At 41.5% G+C, this 17,791-nt stretch overlaps 1 protein-coding gene across 1 annotated transcript; it reads right to left on the bottom strand.

Annotated features, from left to right (window-relative positions):
• Positions 1-1,376: 1,376 nt before the first annotated feature.
• On the bottom strand, positions 1,377-14,019 carry fam131c (family with sequence similarity 131 member C; the record flags this gene model as incomplete). Its single annotated transcript, XM_080031954.1, has 6 exons — positions 1,377-1,633; positions 2,950-3,028; positions 3,648-3,871; positions 8,592-8,676; positions 11,493-11,557; positions 13,989-14,019. 6 exons carry the CDS (start codon positions 14,017-14,019, stop codon positions 1,377-1,379), a joined length of 741 nt encoding a protein of 246 aa, XP_079888080.1.
• Positions 14,020-17,791: the final 3,772 nt, after the last annotated feature.

The following is a 17,791-nucleotide window of genomic DNA, read 5'->3' on the forward strand; positions in this document are numbered from 1 at the left end:
TGCTCAGGTCTGATTCCCCACAAATTCTCCTGTATTTATGAACGGTACTAAATCAAAGTTTAATCTGCTTCACCATTGTCATATTACCGTTATTCATTTGACATAATCCACTGTAAATACAATACCTCATCAGGATGCATCCTCCCATCTCTCTTTCACTCGCCTCTTGAACAAATGCACCCACCGCTGCCAAGTGCCAGCAAAGATCTTTAGGACAGCAGGCCCTGGGGTTGTAGAAACACTACCGCCTTTGTCCCAAGGGGCACTAGAATCAACACAAACTGGAAGTTCCTTGTAGCTAATTTAAGATTCCCTATATGAAACAGGGCTCTGCATGAATCTAATCTAGTCGGAATCAATAGTGTGTTACTTTTGTCGCCACCATAAGGAATTCTGAGTTGTTTAAACAGCACTGTTGGCGCATCTACGTAAATGAGGTAAGCCTTCAATGATCCTGTATGGATTTGATCCCTTCTGCTGTACGTCCAGGTGCTTTCTTAGCAATAGAATCAACAACAGAAACAATTCTTGGGCGCTTGTTGAGCTCCTGTGCCAGTGTCAGGGGGCGCCACCAGTTTGTAAACGCTGCCATACTGAGAAATACAGAGAGAGTTTTGTGGAAATAATAGCCTTAATCAACTTTGTGTCAACAAGTTTGTGGATGGCTAGAATGTAACCGCCATTTATTTATATGAAAAAGTTATGGACTGTAGCTTTAAAAACACCTCAAATACACACTGTTTCTGTGTCCTTCTCCCCATCTTTCTTCATACACTCGTATTGTCTCTGGTAGTAATAGTGAATCATAGGTGGGACTCAGACAGATGACTGGGTGCAAGCTGTCTTCACAACACACTTCTTTGGCCTTCTACTCAGATGTGGAACCTCAAAGAAGACACTGTTTAAATATGGTACTTCCTCCACTCAGGTTGCCTTCACGCTGTCACCCTTGAACCAAATTCATTTGTTCAAGAAAATAGAGAATTGGTAAACCTTATACAACACGTGTATAAAATTGACGATTCATAACACCATATTTACACCAGTATTGTTTTGACTCTTCACAGTTAAGTTTGACATAGAATATGAACGTGATTAATGTACAGTGACTAAAAAAAAATTAACAGACAGAACTATGTACATTCACAAAAGTACATGTCTCAACCAGGGAGAAAATACAATTTGGATTTGTTGTACGTTAAGACCAATCGCTTACAACTTTTCAGACCAGCCATCAGGGAATTGTCTCTTGAGATATCTCACAGATGTCTGCCCTTTTTCTTCTGCTGGTAGGCTGAGACTCAAGTCCTGTCAGTGAGCGAGGCCTCATCATACTCAGAGATTGCCATCGGGATTGCTTTTCCCCGTTATAAAGCCTAGTTATAGAAAACGTCATCCTCCGAGAGCGAACTGCTGTCCACGTGTCGGACGGCGGCAGACTCAGTGCTTCGGTCTGGGATTGGAGGATCTCTGGAGGTCATGGGAACTGAATGGAGGGTTGGTTGAGAGACCAGGTAGGCTGCCCCCATGCCGTGATCATAAGCCTGGGTGGCGTGGATGCTGTACAGGTGCTGGGGAACGCTAAGACTCCCACCGTCCAGCAGGAACTGAGAAAGGAAGTGGGTTTGTGCGGCTGAGGGAGGGAGAATAACAGTATCAATAAAAGTGGTTGTTTCATGAAAAAAAAAACAGTGAATGAATGGGGAGATTTGCGTCTTCTCAGGCTGTAGAGATCTAAGAAGCTGCGGCTCTCACCTACGGCTTGTTACAACAATACTACAGTGCTTGAATTGGATTAAAAAAAATTGTGCCTTTATTTTCACCGAGCTGCTACACGGAAGAATGACTGATTAGAATCAGAATCTCTTTATTGTCATTGCACAAAAAGTGCAACCAAATTGGGGTGCCATGAGACTGTGTCTTTGACGAGTTAAATATCATTTCATTGAACATTTTGTAAATCATATCATGAAATCCATGTATTTGACTTGACATGTCAAACATAATTCATCTGTTATCTCTGTCATTTCTCATTTGTCTAAAATCCTCAACATTAAGGGTAAGGCTTCAAGGTACAATAAGGACTTTGAGATTGTAATCAGCCAGACCAAGACAGAGACTATCACAGCAGGAACACCTTCAGACATTGATGTATTCATCTTTCCCTTCACTTGTATTGAGACTAGGGCTGTCAATCTAATTAATTACAGGCTCTGTGATTAATTCATCTAAATTAATCGCATACTTTTATGACACTTTTATACCTGTTTATAAACGGCTGTATAGCCTGCTACAGTTTGTTTCTCTCACTCTCTCTCCGTCTCTCGTAACTTCTTTCTCCACAACAGACAGCGCTGCACTGCCACAGATGCCTATGCCGATTCATTCACCATCGTCGTACTCATAGCAAAAATATTGACACACACACACACGGGGCGTGTGTCCGTTTACGCGGGAGACGAGACAGCTAGCAAACAAAATTGAGACACACTGAGGAAGATTGAGAGATACTGTTTTGAACCTATACATTGTTGCACCCACTAAATCAATAATGCACAGACACTGCGGAGAATAAAGTAAGATGTCTTCCTACCTTCATGCTTATTTGCCCGAAGCATCCCATAAACCGTCCATAGAGCCCTCGGCCCCGCCCTTTCCCCTGCTTCTCTCTTTACTTTTCTCCCTTTTACCCGTGCGGGCTGTGTAAGCAAGCTACAGGTGCAGCTGCGCACCACTTTTGCACCGGGTCAAAGGGCATTATAAGTGCGATTAATCTGCGTAAATTTTTTTAATCGCATTAATTTTTCTGTGATTAATTAATCGAAATTAACGCGTTAATTTGACAGCCCTAATTGAGACACTATTGAACTCCTAGGTTTGCAGTGTGTCCCTTTGAGGAACATTTGGACTAAAAGCTGCAAGGAACATACATGATTCTTCTGGACCAACCTTGTAGGCTTGTGGAGGGCTGCTCTATGCTTTCCTCCATGGACCACATGTTCATGGCTGCATCCGCCAGGGCAAACTGCTGTGCTACTCCTTTAAAGAAAAGGGGGGGGGGGGGGAAATGACTTCATTGACTCTTGCAAAATGTCACTGATTGAGTGACTGATTGAGTGACTGAGTGACTGGCTGATTGAGTGAGTGCGGCAACCAAATTCAGGGATTGGTTGGACACAGATCATAACTCTGTCCTCATTTGTTGTTGCCTTGTTGCCTGGAATTATACATTATAAGTTTATTTTGTGTCGAGCTACATTTTTCACCAATTTCCTTCTTTATAATTTTCCTCTTTACATAGGCAATACTTCAGAATGTAGGGTTGATCTACTACTTCACTACTACTGAGTAAGAATAACATTTTCACTATGAGGGTCACCCCTCAATTGATCTTTCGAGGTTAAATAAAGGAAAAAGTCAAATGAAATGACTTAGGCCACCACCCAATTGCGGTACGTATACTAGTCACCGTCACAAACAAAAGGTAAATTGAATAAGCGTTCTAGAATTGAGTCACTGTCATGGGATTTCATAAGGGAGCTATTGATTTTTTTTTTAAGGACACTCGCTTTGCAAACGGAACAAAATAAGGCCATGGCGTCTCCTCCGACCACGTCTTGTGTTTTCTTTCATTCAGTTCCAGCCACGTCTTTCTCACCTGCGGCAAAGCGAGCCTCCTTGATCTCGTCCGTCATCTGAGAGTAGAACTGTTGGTCCTGGTGCAGCTCGTCCCCCATGCCCCCCCCTCCCCTGGCCTCCCCCCCTCCTGCTCCTCCACCCCCCCAACCCTTCCACTCTATCAGGTGAGCCACGCGCCCCTGGGCCATGGCTGTCGGCTTGGTGATGTGCTCCTTTATCGTGGCCACCAGACCTAAATAGAGGGAAAGGGGGAAAATCTTGATACAGTGGATTAGATCAAATGTAAACCAGGCTTGGGCCGATGGGGGATTTACATTATGTGTAGTAGCATATGGGAACAAGGGAGATTATTTGAAGGAAAAGATTAAGTGGTAGGCTAAATAAAATGGTGTAGAGTAAAGGGGAAGAAAAGTAAGAGAAGGGCAATAAATGCCACCATATAAGGGACAAAGAAATGGATATGGTAACATGTGAAGGGAGGAGAATCATGAGATGGTTATACTAAATTCCAAATGTTAAGCTTTGAAGGTTTAGCATGTGCTCCTGATTTGCATATAACTTCAACCATGAAAAAGGCATTTTTCCGCCGCTGCTCTATGATGTTTAGACCAAGATAGAAAAAACAAAATTGGAGTAGATTGGAAATCAGGGCATCCACGATGGTTTGAAGGGAAATTGTAAATTTGTATTACAGTTTATTACTGACATCACTTCTACACTATTGTATGATAGAAAATCCACCCTAAAAAATAGAATCGCAGATGCCAGGCAAAACTAAAGAGAAGGAAAAATAAATTTGAATTGCACAAGGAAAGGGTAAAAAAGGTCTAGGGAAGTAAAGAGTTGAGGTAAATTAAACAGACCAAAAAGGAACGGTAGAGAAAGAGGATGGGGAGGAAAGGTTGAGGTGAGAACTTGAACATGAGAAAAAATCAAGGGATACATTTGCTCATTGAAACTGAGATGCCAGTTATTTATCGCCATGTTATTTTTATTTTCAACACCTCCAGACTCTTCTCTGTGTTGTTGTGTGCCACTGTCTCCCCCTGCGTTCACACTGTGACAACTATTATAAGGCTGGTGTTCTTCTGGCTGACTGTAGAAAGGCAGGAAGCTATGTATAATCACATCTATTTACAAGTTGTGTGCAAAATCTCACTTTTGGGCGACAGTGGCGAAGTGGGTAGGAAGATTGCCTCTGGAGTGCAGGGTCGGAGGTTCGATTCCCCGCCTACCCGCCACATGTCGAAGTGTCCCTGGGCAAGACACTGAACCCCAAATTGCTCCCAATGGTTCAGAGAGCGCCTTGCATGGCAGCTACTGCCATCGGTGTATGAATGGGTGAATGTGGTAAGATATGTAAAGCGCTTTGGGGCTGAGAAAATCGGCTAGAAAAGCGCTATATAAGTCAAGTCCATTTACCATTTACCATTTTTGCTAATTGGTTGTTCAGGTGTTTACTGTCCGCATTGCAGTGTTTCAAACTGCACTCATGTCGCATTAAAAGCTCCATTTATGAACTATGTATGATGTCTTATAGCTTAATAGAAATGATGTGGATTCCTTTTTTTGCTCTTTATGAGAAAAACTATATGACTTGTATCTCAAAATGTCTGATTTGAGTTAGATGGTGGTAGCATAAATAATCATAATAAATGGTAGCGAAAAAATATTGTTAAGACAACAATAGTACATTATCGGGTTATAAAGTTGACAAGCTTGCTATTCACACATCCAGAAACAGATAATCATTGTTACACATCAGCTGTTACACATTTCACTGAGACTGGGTTGGACACAGAGACACTCAGTTGTGATTACCAAAAGTTTTTTAAAATGTGTAAGAATAGAATTGATTTAATGTAACTATGTATCTCCTGTGTCCACTGTAGGCGACTATCTGATTATTCATTAACACACGTTGAATTAAAAGAGATACAAGGAAGTGCAAAAATGAGATTTGACAGGCAGCGACTGTGTTGGAAAAGCCCTACAAACGTGCTCCTACATATGTATATACTACATACTGTCTACTTAAAGATCGATTGTGTATGCGTGGTTCGTTGGACCGTTTACACTGAAGTATACAGAAGCAATAAAGAATTAAAAGAAAAAAAACGTCCATGTCGTTTGAAAAGACGCAATGAATTGTGGGGCGGTTGAGAAGGAAAAGTCCCGGACGTAAATACTAATCCGGGCAAAATGAGTATGAGTAGGACGTTAGTAGGGCTTTTCAAACACAGGCAATGACCATGATGATGCGTTCAGCCATGGCCATATTTCTGAGCAGAGCAGACACACACATAATCTCCTTCTGTGGCTGTGAGAATTGATTGGGTTTTCTCAGATGTATTTATCATGCTGCGGCTGCAGTCAACACAGGGTTTCTGAGATGAATAAAGTAACCAGAGTCAGTCAGGAATAAGTCTCCTGCATTATGTGAATGGTGACGCCCTGCTGTGTGTTGTGAAGGAACAGCGTGCAGATTAACAGACATTGTAGGAGCTGTGTCCAGAGCTTTGTTCACTATAGAATCATTGTAGAAAACAGTATTTAATCACACTAATAGCAGGGAATTATTACTGCTACTGCAATTTGCCAGTTGGTGGCCGACTGCTGTTGATTTCAAGCAGCTTGTGATTGGGAGAAAGAAAATAGGCTAATTAAATCTGCAGTGGTGAAAAATTAAAAATGAGGTTATAATAACAATCAATAATTCCAAAATGATTTTTGCCTGAAGTTATACAGTTTGTCCTTCAATGGTTCTTGTGTCAATACCTCTGATGTATCCATTAAATGACCATGATTAGACAATACAAGACTAAGACACAATGCAGTTCTTTAAGGCTGTACTTGATGTAGTTTTTTAAGCTAAATGCTAACGGCGGCGTGCCAACCATGCTGATGTAAAGCAGTGGCGATGTTATGCTCAAAGCACAGTGACATCTTTTCATAAAGGAAATATCCAGACAGGATGCTTCAAAGGCTTGCATATCGCCACACCAAATATCAGGTAGCCACTCCAAATAAGGCCTTTCACACTCATACCAGAGATATTTGAAAACAGAGCTTCACACTTTGTTTGATAGTGATCAGTTATTATAATATTCGGAATCTTAATGAACAAAATGATAATGATAGCAGCTAGATCACTTGAATGTCTCAGAGTTAAACCATCTTTTTACAAATGCCTTGCAAAGGGTTTCGCCGGCATATGTCACCGTTTTGAGTGCATCAAAAGCTTGGAGACAGTGAGCCATTTTCAACAAAGTATTGTTAAATATAGTTTTTCATGTTAAAGTCTATTAGCGTGTATGTTGTTAACTCTGTTGATTTATCTTAGCATTTCAGTTTAGCTGCCACAAACAGGGCATTAGCCATTTACTAAGAATAATATCACATTCATCTGATATATCTATCAAACAGCATCATAAGAAAAAATAAAAGCAGTAATAATGTCTCCTTGATATTCTCCTGAATATATTTGAACTGTAATATTAGTTTGGGCCCACAGATCTGATTTGAGCTGTCAGCTTGTCGCTTGCACTTTGTGACTAGCCGACAAAGTCAACATAAATTGCTTTTGCCAATTAACGCGAAGACACGAAAAGTGATCAAGTCTGATTAAATGCTTCAACACATTTTTTTTTTTTATAACTTGGCCACTTCCGTCACTCCCCAAAGCAGGTGTCAGCCTCTCAGCCATCTGCCCAAGTGTCTCTATTTGTCTAACATATTCAGAATTATACCATCAGGCAAAAAAGGATATTTTGTTGGCAAAACATTCATCCAGGCAAAACACACTCACTGACATTTTTGCTCTAACCCAGACAACTACAAAAACAGGAGATGTCCTTGTCATTGGCACACGTTCTGTGCTTTTAGCTGAAATTGCAATTACTGTCGCTGTGTATTTCATTTTACATATCATTCTTCACACATAAGGTGAATGAAGAAATTCTTCATTTTGTTTTGAACATGATTTTACAGTGAGAGCTTTAAAAAAAACCAATGTCTTAGCAGTTGATAAATTTGCCTTGAATACATATTGTTTTTACAGTCACGTACGAACAGGAAAACAGCTCTTAGAATTTTGATTAGTAATGTCAGTAAATGCATTATGTGTGAAATGAATGAAAAATGTACCACAGATTGGACCACGTAGAATTGGTGGAGAGTTTTTCAACATGAGACTTCAGTTGTGACCAATGCACAAAGCAATCGGAAAAAAAAACTGTGACCTCCCGCAGAGAAAATAATGTAGTGGAGACGAGGCAGACAGACACAGGACGGGGAAAAGGCAGAAAAACAATGATTCGTGGCACCAACATGGATAGGAAAATGTGGTAAAGAGTGCGCACTTGTACCTGATTTGTTTACTCATGTCTGTCCGGGTTTTATTGACGTTACAGAATGTGAGAGTGAGAGAGGAAGAGCATGAAGGATGGGGCGGAAAATGACATTACTAACCTCCCATGGTTACGGATCTAATTTCCAAGCTGGCTGTCTCATGTTTTTAATTCATAATGAAACACAACATGAACTGAAAAAACTATTTCTTTGTAATTTGTGTGTGTGTGTGTGTGTGTGTGTGTGTGTGTGTGTGTGTGTGTGTGTGTGTGTGTGTGTGTGTGTGTGTGTGTGTGTGTGTGTGTGTGTGTGTGCGTGCGTGCGTGCGTGATAGCAATAGTAGGATATAGGGAACAAGTAAGTATGTTTTTTTTTATCTCAAAATCTGCTATAAGGTTAAAAGTGGATGTCATCATAGAAATCGATGGACAACTAGCCCGCCTGCAAAAGTGCATGTGTGTGTGTGTGTGTGTGTGTGTGTGTGTGTCTGTCTGCCTGTGTGTGTGTGTGTGTGTGTATGTGTGCCTCTGTGTGTGTGTGTGTGCGTGCGTGCGTGTGTGTGTGCGTGTGTGTGTGTGCGTGCGTGCGTTCGTGTGTCTCACCTATCAAAGAAGAAGTGGCCAGCTCGCCGATGTCATAGCCGTTGCTCTTTTCCGCCACACTGCCGTTTGAAGTATTCTGGCCATCCTGCACAATGTGACGCACAAGACATATAGGGGAATATCCAGCCTTTATCATGTGAAGAGCAGTGTACTTCCATAGGGAACTAAGTAAAGAGCTTGTCAACATTTATGAGATGTCCTATGGGTTTTTTTGAGAATGTGAGAGATATTTGAAATTTTAAAGACATTTTGGACCACACAAAACTAGCAAGGAGTCCCGTGTGCTATGTGTGATGACTCAAACACGTTTTAGTTTTACACTTATTTTTTCTTGCCAGGAAAAGTGTGTGGATAATGATAATAACAGCCGGCATTTATGGAAATCCTGGGGCATTCACACACACTCAAGACTGCAGGAGCTGAGACCATAGGAGGGCTCAAAACCATATGGTGGTATTCACACCCAAGTAGCTGCAATCAATGTGGCTAGAGAAAGCACTCTTCATGTAAGATTTCTCCAATTCAAAGGGATGGGAAAAACCAGTCCGAGACCATACAAGAAATGAAATCCTGCATAGAACTCACTCGAATGTGATATGAGCAAAGTGGGGGAAGCAGGCTTTCTCTACAGCAAATAATAGCAGTTTGAGTTTTTCACATCAATGCATTGCCAGAAAGCCGATGTGTGGTCACTGCAAAAACCAATGTGACCTTTAAAAGTCTTTGGTCCTTCCATTTGAGACAGTTATTCTTCAATACATGCTTTACAATTGTTGTTTCATATCATTCTATTTGTTTCATTCGTTTCTGTTAATAATCACTTTCAGTAAATAATCAATCTAAGAAGATTGTCCGGCGTATTACACCTGTATTGGATTTTTGATGCTTTAAAAAAGTAGGCTGTTGTAAAATAAACATGTTGAGAGTTAATGCAAGTCACCCAGCAGTGGAAGTAATAAGTACTACTATAACTGTATAAGTAGCAGCAATATATCCACGTTTTTTTTCTGATAATAGCTGTCCATCTAGCTTCAGTTATTTAGACATCAACTGAGAGCTTCATCTTGGTAAAAAGCAGACACTATTTGACTTTGTGTGTGTGTGTGTGTGTGTGTGTGTGTGTGTGTGTGTGTGTGTGTGTGTGTACTGTGTAGGGCAGGGGTCTCCAACAGGTCGATCGCGAGCTACCGGTAGCTCGCGGGCGGGTTTTCAGTAGCTCGCCTGATAGGTTGACCGACTTGTAAAAAAAAAAAAAAAAAATTTTTTTTTTTTTTTTTTTTTTTACAAGTTAAAAATCTGATGAAGGTAAATGCACCTCTTCCCATGGTCAAAACTTTGCGATTTGCGGTAAATAAATGTTCACATGTGTCTCAAAGCGTTTCTCTATCAGCTGGTGTGTGTGCTGCTCTGCGGCTCTGCATGCGGCCATGCATGACTACGGCATGCACTGTCTTTGACCTTTGCATAAATGTATTTAATCATTTTAAGGGGAAAAGACATTGTATTTATTATTTCAACTATTGAGTTATTTGTAACAGCCTGCTAGTGTAGCCATACAAGATTTATTTTCTGAATTTTCAATGCTGCTTTATTTTTACGTTTTAAATTGGGAAATACATGTTCCAAAACGACCAATAACCTCTGTATTTAAAAAGAAATCAAGCAAGTAGGCTAATAATAACCATTAATGAATTATAGGTTATCACAGTAGGCCTAATTGTCCACAATAATCTCAAAACAGCCCCCTATCCAAAAAGGAACTTTAAAAATGTACAACTGTAAGGTCAGTTGTCTGTTTTATTCAAATAAGCAGTTGTTTATTTCTGTAGTGCGTATTGGCATCTTTGAGCAAAATACCCCCAAAATTTTTGGCGCGCCGCGTTGCGCCGCGCCTCCTCCACACCTGGGTGCTGACCGCCTTGACTAAGACATTTCCTGGGGGAAACACTGTTGCGTCACAATAAGAAGTGTAATATAGACATTGATGTCAATTTTCACTGATATGTGGCCCACAAAAACTGTAAAGTAATGTGTTCTTGGACCTTTGATGGGAAATTATTTATGATAAGCATTGGGTATTGCAATTTCACACGTGTACAAACAGAAGCTTAATTCATTTGATGTGTTCTATGTAAATAAATATAAGAGATTTGATATAAGTAGCTCTTGGCCACTTACATTTTCTCAAAGTAGCTCTCAGTTGAAAAAAGGTTGGAGACCCCTGGTGTAGGGTGTGATGTAGAACGTTATGGAGCTGATCTTCACTGCCTACAGCTAAACTTATCTCTCTCACTGTGCAACACACATCACAGGCAGATAATTAGATAAGTGACAAGCTAAATCCAAGCAGTGCTGTTTGTGTTCAGAGCATATGCATACAAGATCATTTTGAAGGGAAACCAAAATGGGGGACTAGTAAAACCTTCTACAAGAAATTCTGATTATTTTTTCTCATTCAATCCAAAGAAGGGGGGTGAGTGTTTGAGGTTGATGTTTTATTTTTGGTTGTTTTTCATAATTTGAGATATACATGTATGTGTCTCTGTGATTTCTTCCCCTTTCCCTTTACAGTTTTGTTTGTGTGTGGAGCTCACAGTAAATGTTAACACTTTAAGTTTGGGTCAGCGATTCACACCATAGCGAGCAACGTGCCTACAGAGCCTAAACTGTGTATTAAGAGGTACAGGTAGCAGATTAATATTGGGATATTCTCTGATTTTGACAAATAAAAAATAATTAAAAAGACATGTCCCCCAGAATTGATGTCTATACCTTTAAACTATTAGTACTCTGGCTAAGTGCAATTCAAAGTTTCTAAGGGGACTATTCTTTTTTTGCCAGAAGAGAATTCCCATGAAAACATATGGGAGGTAGATGCAAGGTACAGATGAGTGCTTTTACCTTGACAGAGGATGGCTGGCCCTCCTCAGTCTGGTCCTGCAGTACTGTCATAGGCTGGTGGAGCTCTGTGGGGAATCACACACACACACACACACACACACACACACACACACACACACACACACAGTTGTCCAGTTGCCTCCAATGGCCAAGGGTCAAGCTAGGCTCATAGAACATGGATGAGAGACGGGGTGAGCGAGAGTGCTGAATCCTCGTGCCTCTCTACGTAATCGCTTTCTAATTAATGGTGATGAGGTTCATTTTGAACGACAAAAGGAAATGAAGGCAGTTCAGAGCGATGGAGAATTAGCATTATTAAAAAGGTCAGTGGACACACACACACACACACACAAACACACACACACACACACATTATACACAAACAGGCAGGAACACACAAACACACGATCGGGGTTCCCCATGGGAGGTATCGTCAATTGTCTGTCGCTATGGAAACACTACAGCAACAGGAGGCAAGAAATACTCTTCCATTTACCTAAGACAGGGTCGCCAGCACACATACACACACACACACACACACACACACACACACACACAGACGCACACACACACACACACACACACTTGTGCGCACGACTGTTTCGGGTCTCAGGACTTATCAGATGCTAATAGCAGGTCAATACACCCATGATTCCTGAATCAATCTGCTCTCCTTGTGGGGTTAAATCCCACTCTGACTCACTCTGTCTTTCTCACACACACACACACACACACACACACACACACACACACACACACACACACACAAACACACACACACACACACACACACACACACACACACACACACACACACACACACACACACACACACACACACACACACACACACACACACACACACACACACACACACACACACACACACACACACACACACACACACACACACACACACACACACACGCACAGAGAGCTCCAACTGTTCTCTTATCGGTTTGACTGGAGCGTCACAGCTGCCTTCCATCTTTCTTCCCAGCACAGCGCTCAATACCCTCCACCTTGTTTAAGAGGGACTCTTCCTTAACAAACAGCAGACTTTGCCTCACAAAGTATTATCAGACTGCATCACACATGAAGACTGGAAACAACGTGAGAATGTGATGCACAGTAGAGATGACAAGAAGATTGTTATTGCGAGGTAACACAGAAAGCCAGTACAACTCAAAGGGACTTTTTCATTTCATTAGATCTTTTTGTTTTGACAGTCAAAATGAGCAAGGAGGCCCTGCAGCCAGTCCAGACATGGTTACCACAACACTACCTTTTTATAATCCACCTAAAAGCCGCGACGGAGAGCAAATGCTGAGGGAGAAAATGACAACCCCGGTCACATTTATCAAGTCACGACAAGTTGGAGATGAGCTGCGTATGAAGCTGTCATATCCTGAAGCCATTGTTGTCCTCCACTTAGCCTCCCAATCTCCTCTCTCATCAACCTGCCAAGCTCCAAAAGTCACTAAAGCAACGTCTACAGATTGACATTTAGATCAAGATAAGCTGTGTAAGAGTAGGTTAAAAAGAGGTTTTTTTTGGGATGGATGCTTTGCACACACGGTGGAATTTGTGCCAAACATCAGTGTAATGTTAATTATATATGCTTTTGATGGATTCACGTCATGCAAAAAAAAAACTCACGACCAGTAATGTCATCCAGGTTTGTATTTACCCTCCCTCTCTGCTGCCTACCAGGGGGCGCCAAAAACACAACAACTTGTTTACACACATACCTGAAACTACAGCTGCACATTGGTCAAGATAAGAGAAAGGGGTGGGGCTTATCAATATTACATTAAATATCTCCTTCACTGCTGCATCAAACTCACAGGCCACAATCATGGGCCATACCCAAGTCTCCAGCTACACATTGGTCAAGGTGAGCGGGCTTTTATTAAAAACATCAGCAATTCTGGAAAATGCTTGTTGTCAAATTAAGGTTTCGTCAAAATCAGTTAATATCTCCTCACGGTCACTTGTGTGTGCGCTAAGAAAGAAATCCAGTGTTAATACACAGCCTAGGCTCTATAAGCGGCCATGTTGCTAGCTACGTTGGGCCCCCGTTTGTTAACATACCCTTTGTTTGCATGCCAGTCTACAGAGCCTAGGATGTGTATAAACACTGGATTAATTTTCACCGTGCACACAGATCGGATCCTCACAGATCGCGAGGAAACATTCACCTATTTCCACCTAAAGTTATTTTGACTACAGGCATACTCTCAAATCACTGACTGCACCTTTAAACTGTGATGCTTTTCACAATGAACCTCACAGGGCTGAAAACAGATACAAGCGCATACATCACATTTCAAACGGCAACAGTGACACTTGCCCACCAACAAGCGGCGCTGCAATAGACAACACGCAGGTCCCGAATTGGATGGACCTCAGTCATACAGTAACTGATGTAACTTTCTTAAACAGACACACAGACACTTAGAAACACACACATACAGGTTAGACTCGGGCACTGACCTTTGTGACCTTTGCAGAAGCAGACACCCATGGTCTCAGAGGCGGCCGGGCAGTTATCTGTTCACCATGGTGGCAGGAGGGTTGAGGAGAGGCTGACGGAGAAGAAACAAGATGGGAAGAAGAAGAGGGAAAAAAAGGGGGATGATGGAAGGGGAGAGAAAAGAGGAGGCAGCAGTAGTGGGCAAAAGGTAGAGACTGAGGCTTGGGGGGGAAAAGTAGTAAGAGCTGGATGCCCGAAGAGCTGGAGGCTGATGCACCGGCTGACTTCTCTGTATAGGAGGAGAGAGAGGTGACAGAGCCACACAGACAGACAGAGTGTGAGGAGGGGAGGGGGGGGGGGGCAGAGAGAGAGGGAGAGAGAGAGAGGAAATTGGGGAGAAAGCATAAATGTCTGTTTGCTGACGACTTTAGATCCCCTCCCCTCGATTTTGAGCCATATTCTCCTCCCACTCCGTTCTGTCTCTCCACGCTATACTGTGTACGTAAGAGACTGTCACTGTGAGTGGAGGGCTTGATGACGTCGCTATATGCCAAATATTTGATCTATATATTGCATATGAAAAGAGTCCCTTGCTTTACAATAGCTTTCTAATGATGAGAATGAATTGCATTTTTATGGCGCTTTTCTTGAAACTCAGAGTACTGTGTGATTGCTATCATTTTATATCAATACATATTACAGTTAGAGTATGCAGCAAGTTTTGTAAACTATCTCCTCGAAATCAATATCTACTTAAAATGAATATATACTCAAAAAGACCTGGCAACTGTGTGGCGACTTTCTCTGTCTTAGCTACTCTGTGCTACAAACATTGAAGTGCTGAAGTCTGATAGTCAGCCATATATACTGCATTACATTAGGCCTATATCAAATCACACAGATTACAGGAAGTTTACGGAGAGAGTTAAAATGCTTTTGGATTTACATTATTCTGAGTGCATTAACTTCATTCATCTTAAATACCAACTTCACAAAAGTACAGTTCATTTTATGCAGACATATAAACTTGTCAACACATTCATTCATTTACACACATGACTCTCCTGTGACCTGTTTGGCTCTTTTACACACACACACACACACACACACACACACACACACACACACACACACACACACACACACACACACACACACACACACACACACACACACACACACACACACACACACACACACACACACACGCACATAGCTGTAATGAAACATTTAGATGCATTATAGTTGTCCCTGCTTGTTAGCAGAGTTCCCCTGGAGAGAATGCTGCATGAGAGAATGGGCATTGTTGAAATCCCGTCACCCTCCTCAAACAGCGCCCCGTCCTTTCCTACAAAATACTGTTGCCGTGACAACCGGGCACCTCCATGATTTTTACTTACAGCCTCTTTTTACACGACTAATTGGCCAGAGCAGAAGAGGCCAGGGGACAATGCTTGATGGACACGGGACCACTGTGCTGATAAAGTTAGCAAAGCACTGTCAGACGTCCTAGCTCGGTTAGAAAAAGCTCTGTGATGTGCTGATTAAAGGTTGGTTTCCTTTGTTAAAATAACCTTTTATCTGAAAAATAAATTCTTGTCACTCCAATGGATTCCTGAAAGCTCCTTAAAGGTGAAGTAAGCGGTTTATTTATGTTAATATAAGTGTAAAATCGCTATTTATTCATACAGTGATCACTTACATAATGTGCCCGTTTCATAAAGCCGATCTCTCAGTCAGCTGATTTGCATGTAATTGGTAAATAAACTTATTGTAGTATCCCGAAATTTTTATCCAATCAGAAGAGAGAACGCTACAAACCAACACACGTCAAACTCATATAAACTCCATGGTCTCACTGCCGGTGCACGCCAGAGCAACAGATGGGTGATTGTGTATGCGCCTACAATGGCGAAGCAGGTAAAAATCCTTCCCAATGTCTGTTTTGATGGTTTTCATCATGTTTTATCACACTTATGGATCTGAGATGATGCTAGATAACTCACTGCTTGAAGACCGCAATGCATTAATGTGGTGACGTAGGGACGAACGAGGGGACTGCTAACTGCAGTAACTGAGAGGAAGTTAGCTGAAAGAACCATTCCGCTTACAGCACCTTTAAGTAATCCTAAATCACATCAAATAAAGCCTAGAGCACCATCAAGAATGACCCTGGACCAACTGAGCACCCTTTGGGGGCCTTAAAGTTCATCAAAACCCATGGAAAAGCTCAAGGAACTTGGTTAGTGGTCTCTTGAACCATATAGATAATATAATGATAATATATTGAGTTTGGAACCATGACTTTCTTGGCACATTTCCATTCAAAATTACTATTATCAAAATATTCTGTAGAAACATACATATGTCAATCAAGCCATCGATTTATTATGATTGATCATTTGTGATTGTAGGCCTACAGCTAACTGTTGGGTACTATACAGTACAATAGGATAGTGTATTAACTCTTCAAATGGTTTGTGTGGAAAAATCTTCATTAGTAAAGTAACCAGTAACTTTAATAACCAGATACACATACAAGTACAAGTGCCTTAAAATTGTACACAATTAAAGTCATTGAGTAAAATCAAGTTCCATTCCACCTCTGACTTGAACCTTTTCCAAGACTCTTTAAGGTCCCTGAACCTCATATTGAGACGCACTCCTCATCAGGACAGAGATGGCTGGATGGGAGAAGTCTGACCTCTTGTGGTACAAAAGCAAAAGTGCAACCATTTCTATTATCACACTACGCTGTATGTACTGTAGTATTTCTTGTAAAGCACTTATTCTGTTTCAGAGTAATTGTTTCTGTGAACTCCTTGTTTATGTAGCACAGCAGGAGACGGGTCTGTGAGATTAAAGGGAAAAATGTAAAAGTGTTCTGTCTCTAATCAATCTAGTAAGGAACAAGTCCGAAAAATTTCCAGAAAAGTCGATTCCTCAACTATGCTTTTTTAACTTTCCACATCTCCACTTTACAATCCAACATGTCTTGACCCTTGGTTAGTTGTGCCAGATTTTTTTTCCGTCCCTGTGTGCAATTATTACATCCACTGCCCCTATAAAAGTGTCTGTTTAGATATTCCATCAAACAAAATGCATCTTGAATGTGATTGGATGAGAGTGTGGGTTTTTTGCCCTGTAGTTGAAGGGGAGCAGGAGGAATTTTTAGCTCCCACACACACACACACACACACACACACACACACACACACACACACACACACACACACACACACACACACACACACACACACACACACACACTGTAGTGCTCCTCGCGGGGAAGCCACAGACATTCAGCAACAATCATGTCTGTGGTCCCTTGAGGCAAAGGAGAGGGTTGGATGCCTTTCAGTACTGGATGATTCTCAATTATTGTCATTTATATGCACATCATATGAAACAGTGTGCTCATTCTATACTGTGAGCTTGTGATAGGAATACAAACAAGGTTAAATTCATGGCTAAATTGCTTCGAGTAGCGATTGAGCTTCTATCTAGGGACATTTAATGTGTCTTTGTCTGTGTGAATGTGGGGGATTTCCTGCAATATATATGATGGAAAACAGGACCTTCTACCAGGAGTATTTTTAAAACCTTTTCACAAGGTCAGGCTGACGGACCACCATGCTTTTTATAGACCCAACCCAGTTCCATATTTCACACTTGGAGCTGTCACTACTACACCCCTCCACTGTCGGACAGAGGGAGAGTTGAGAGAAAATGCAGCTGCTTCGAGGAGAACAACAGTTAAAGATATTATACCAAAAACTCAACATGGTTTTGGCCGCGGTAGCGCTATATACTTGAGGTTGTT

The sequence above is a fragment of the Ammodytes marinus genome (assembly GCF_949987685.1).
Source record: "Ammodytes marinus genome assembly, chromosome: 7".
Classification (NCBI taxonomy): Eukaryota; Metazoa; Chordata; class Actinopteri; order Uranoscopiformes; family Ammodytidae; genus Ammodytes; species Ammodytes marinus.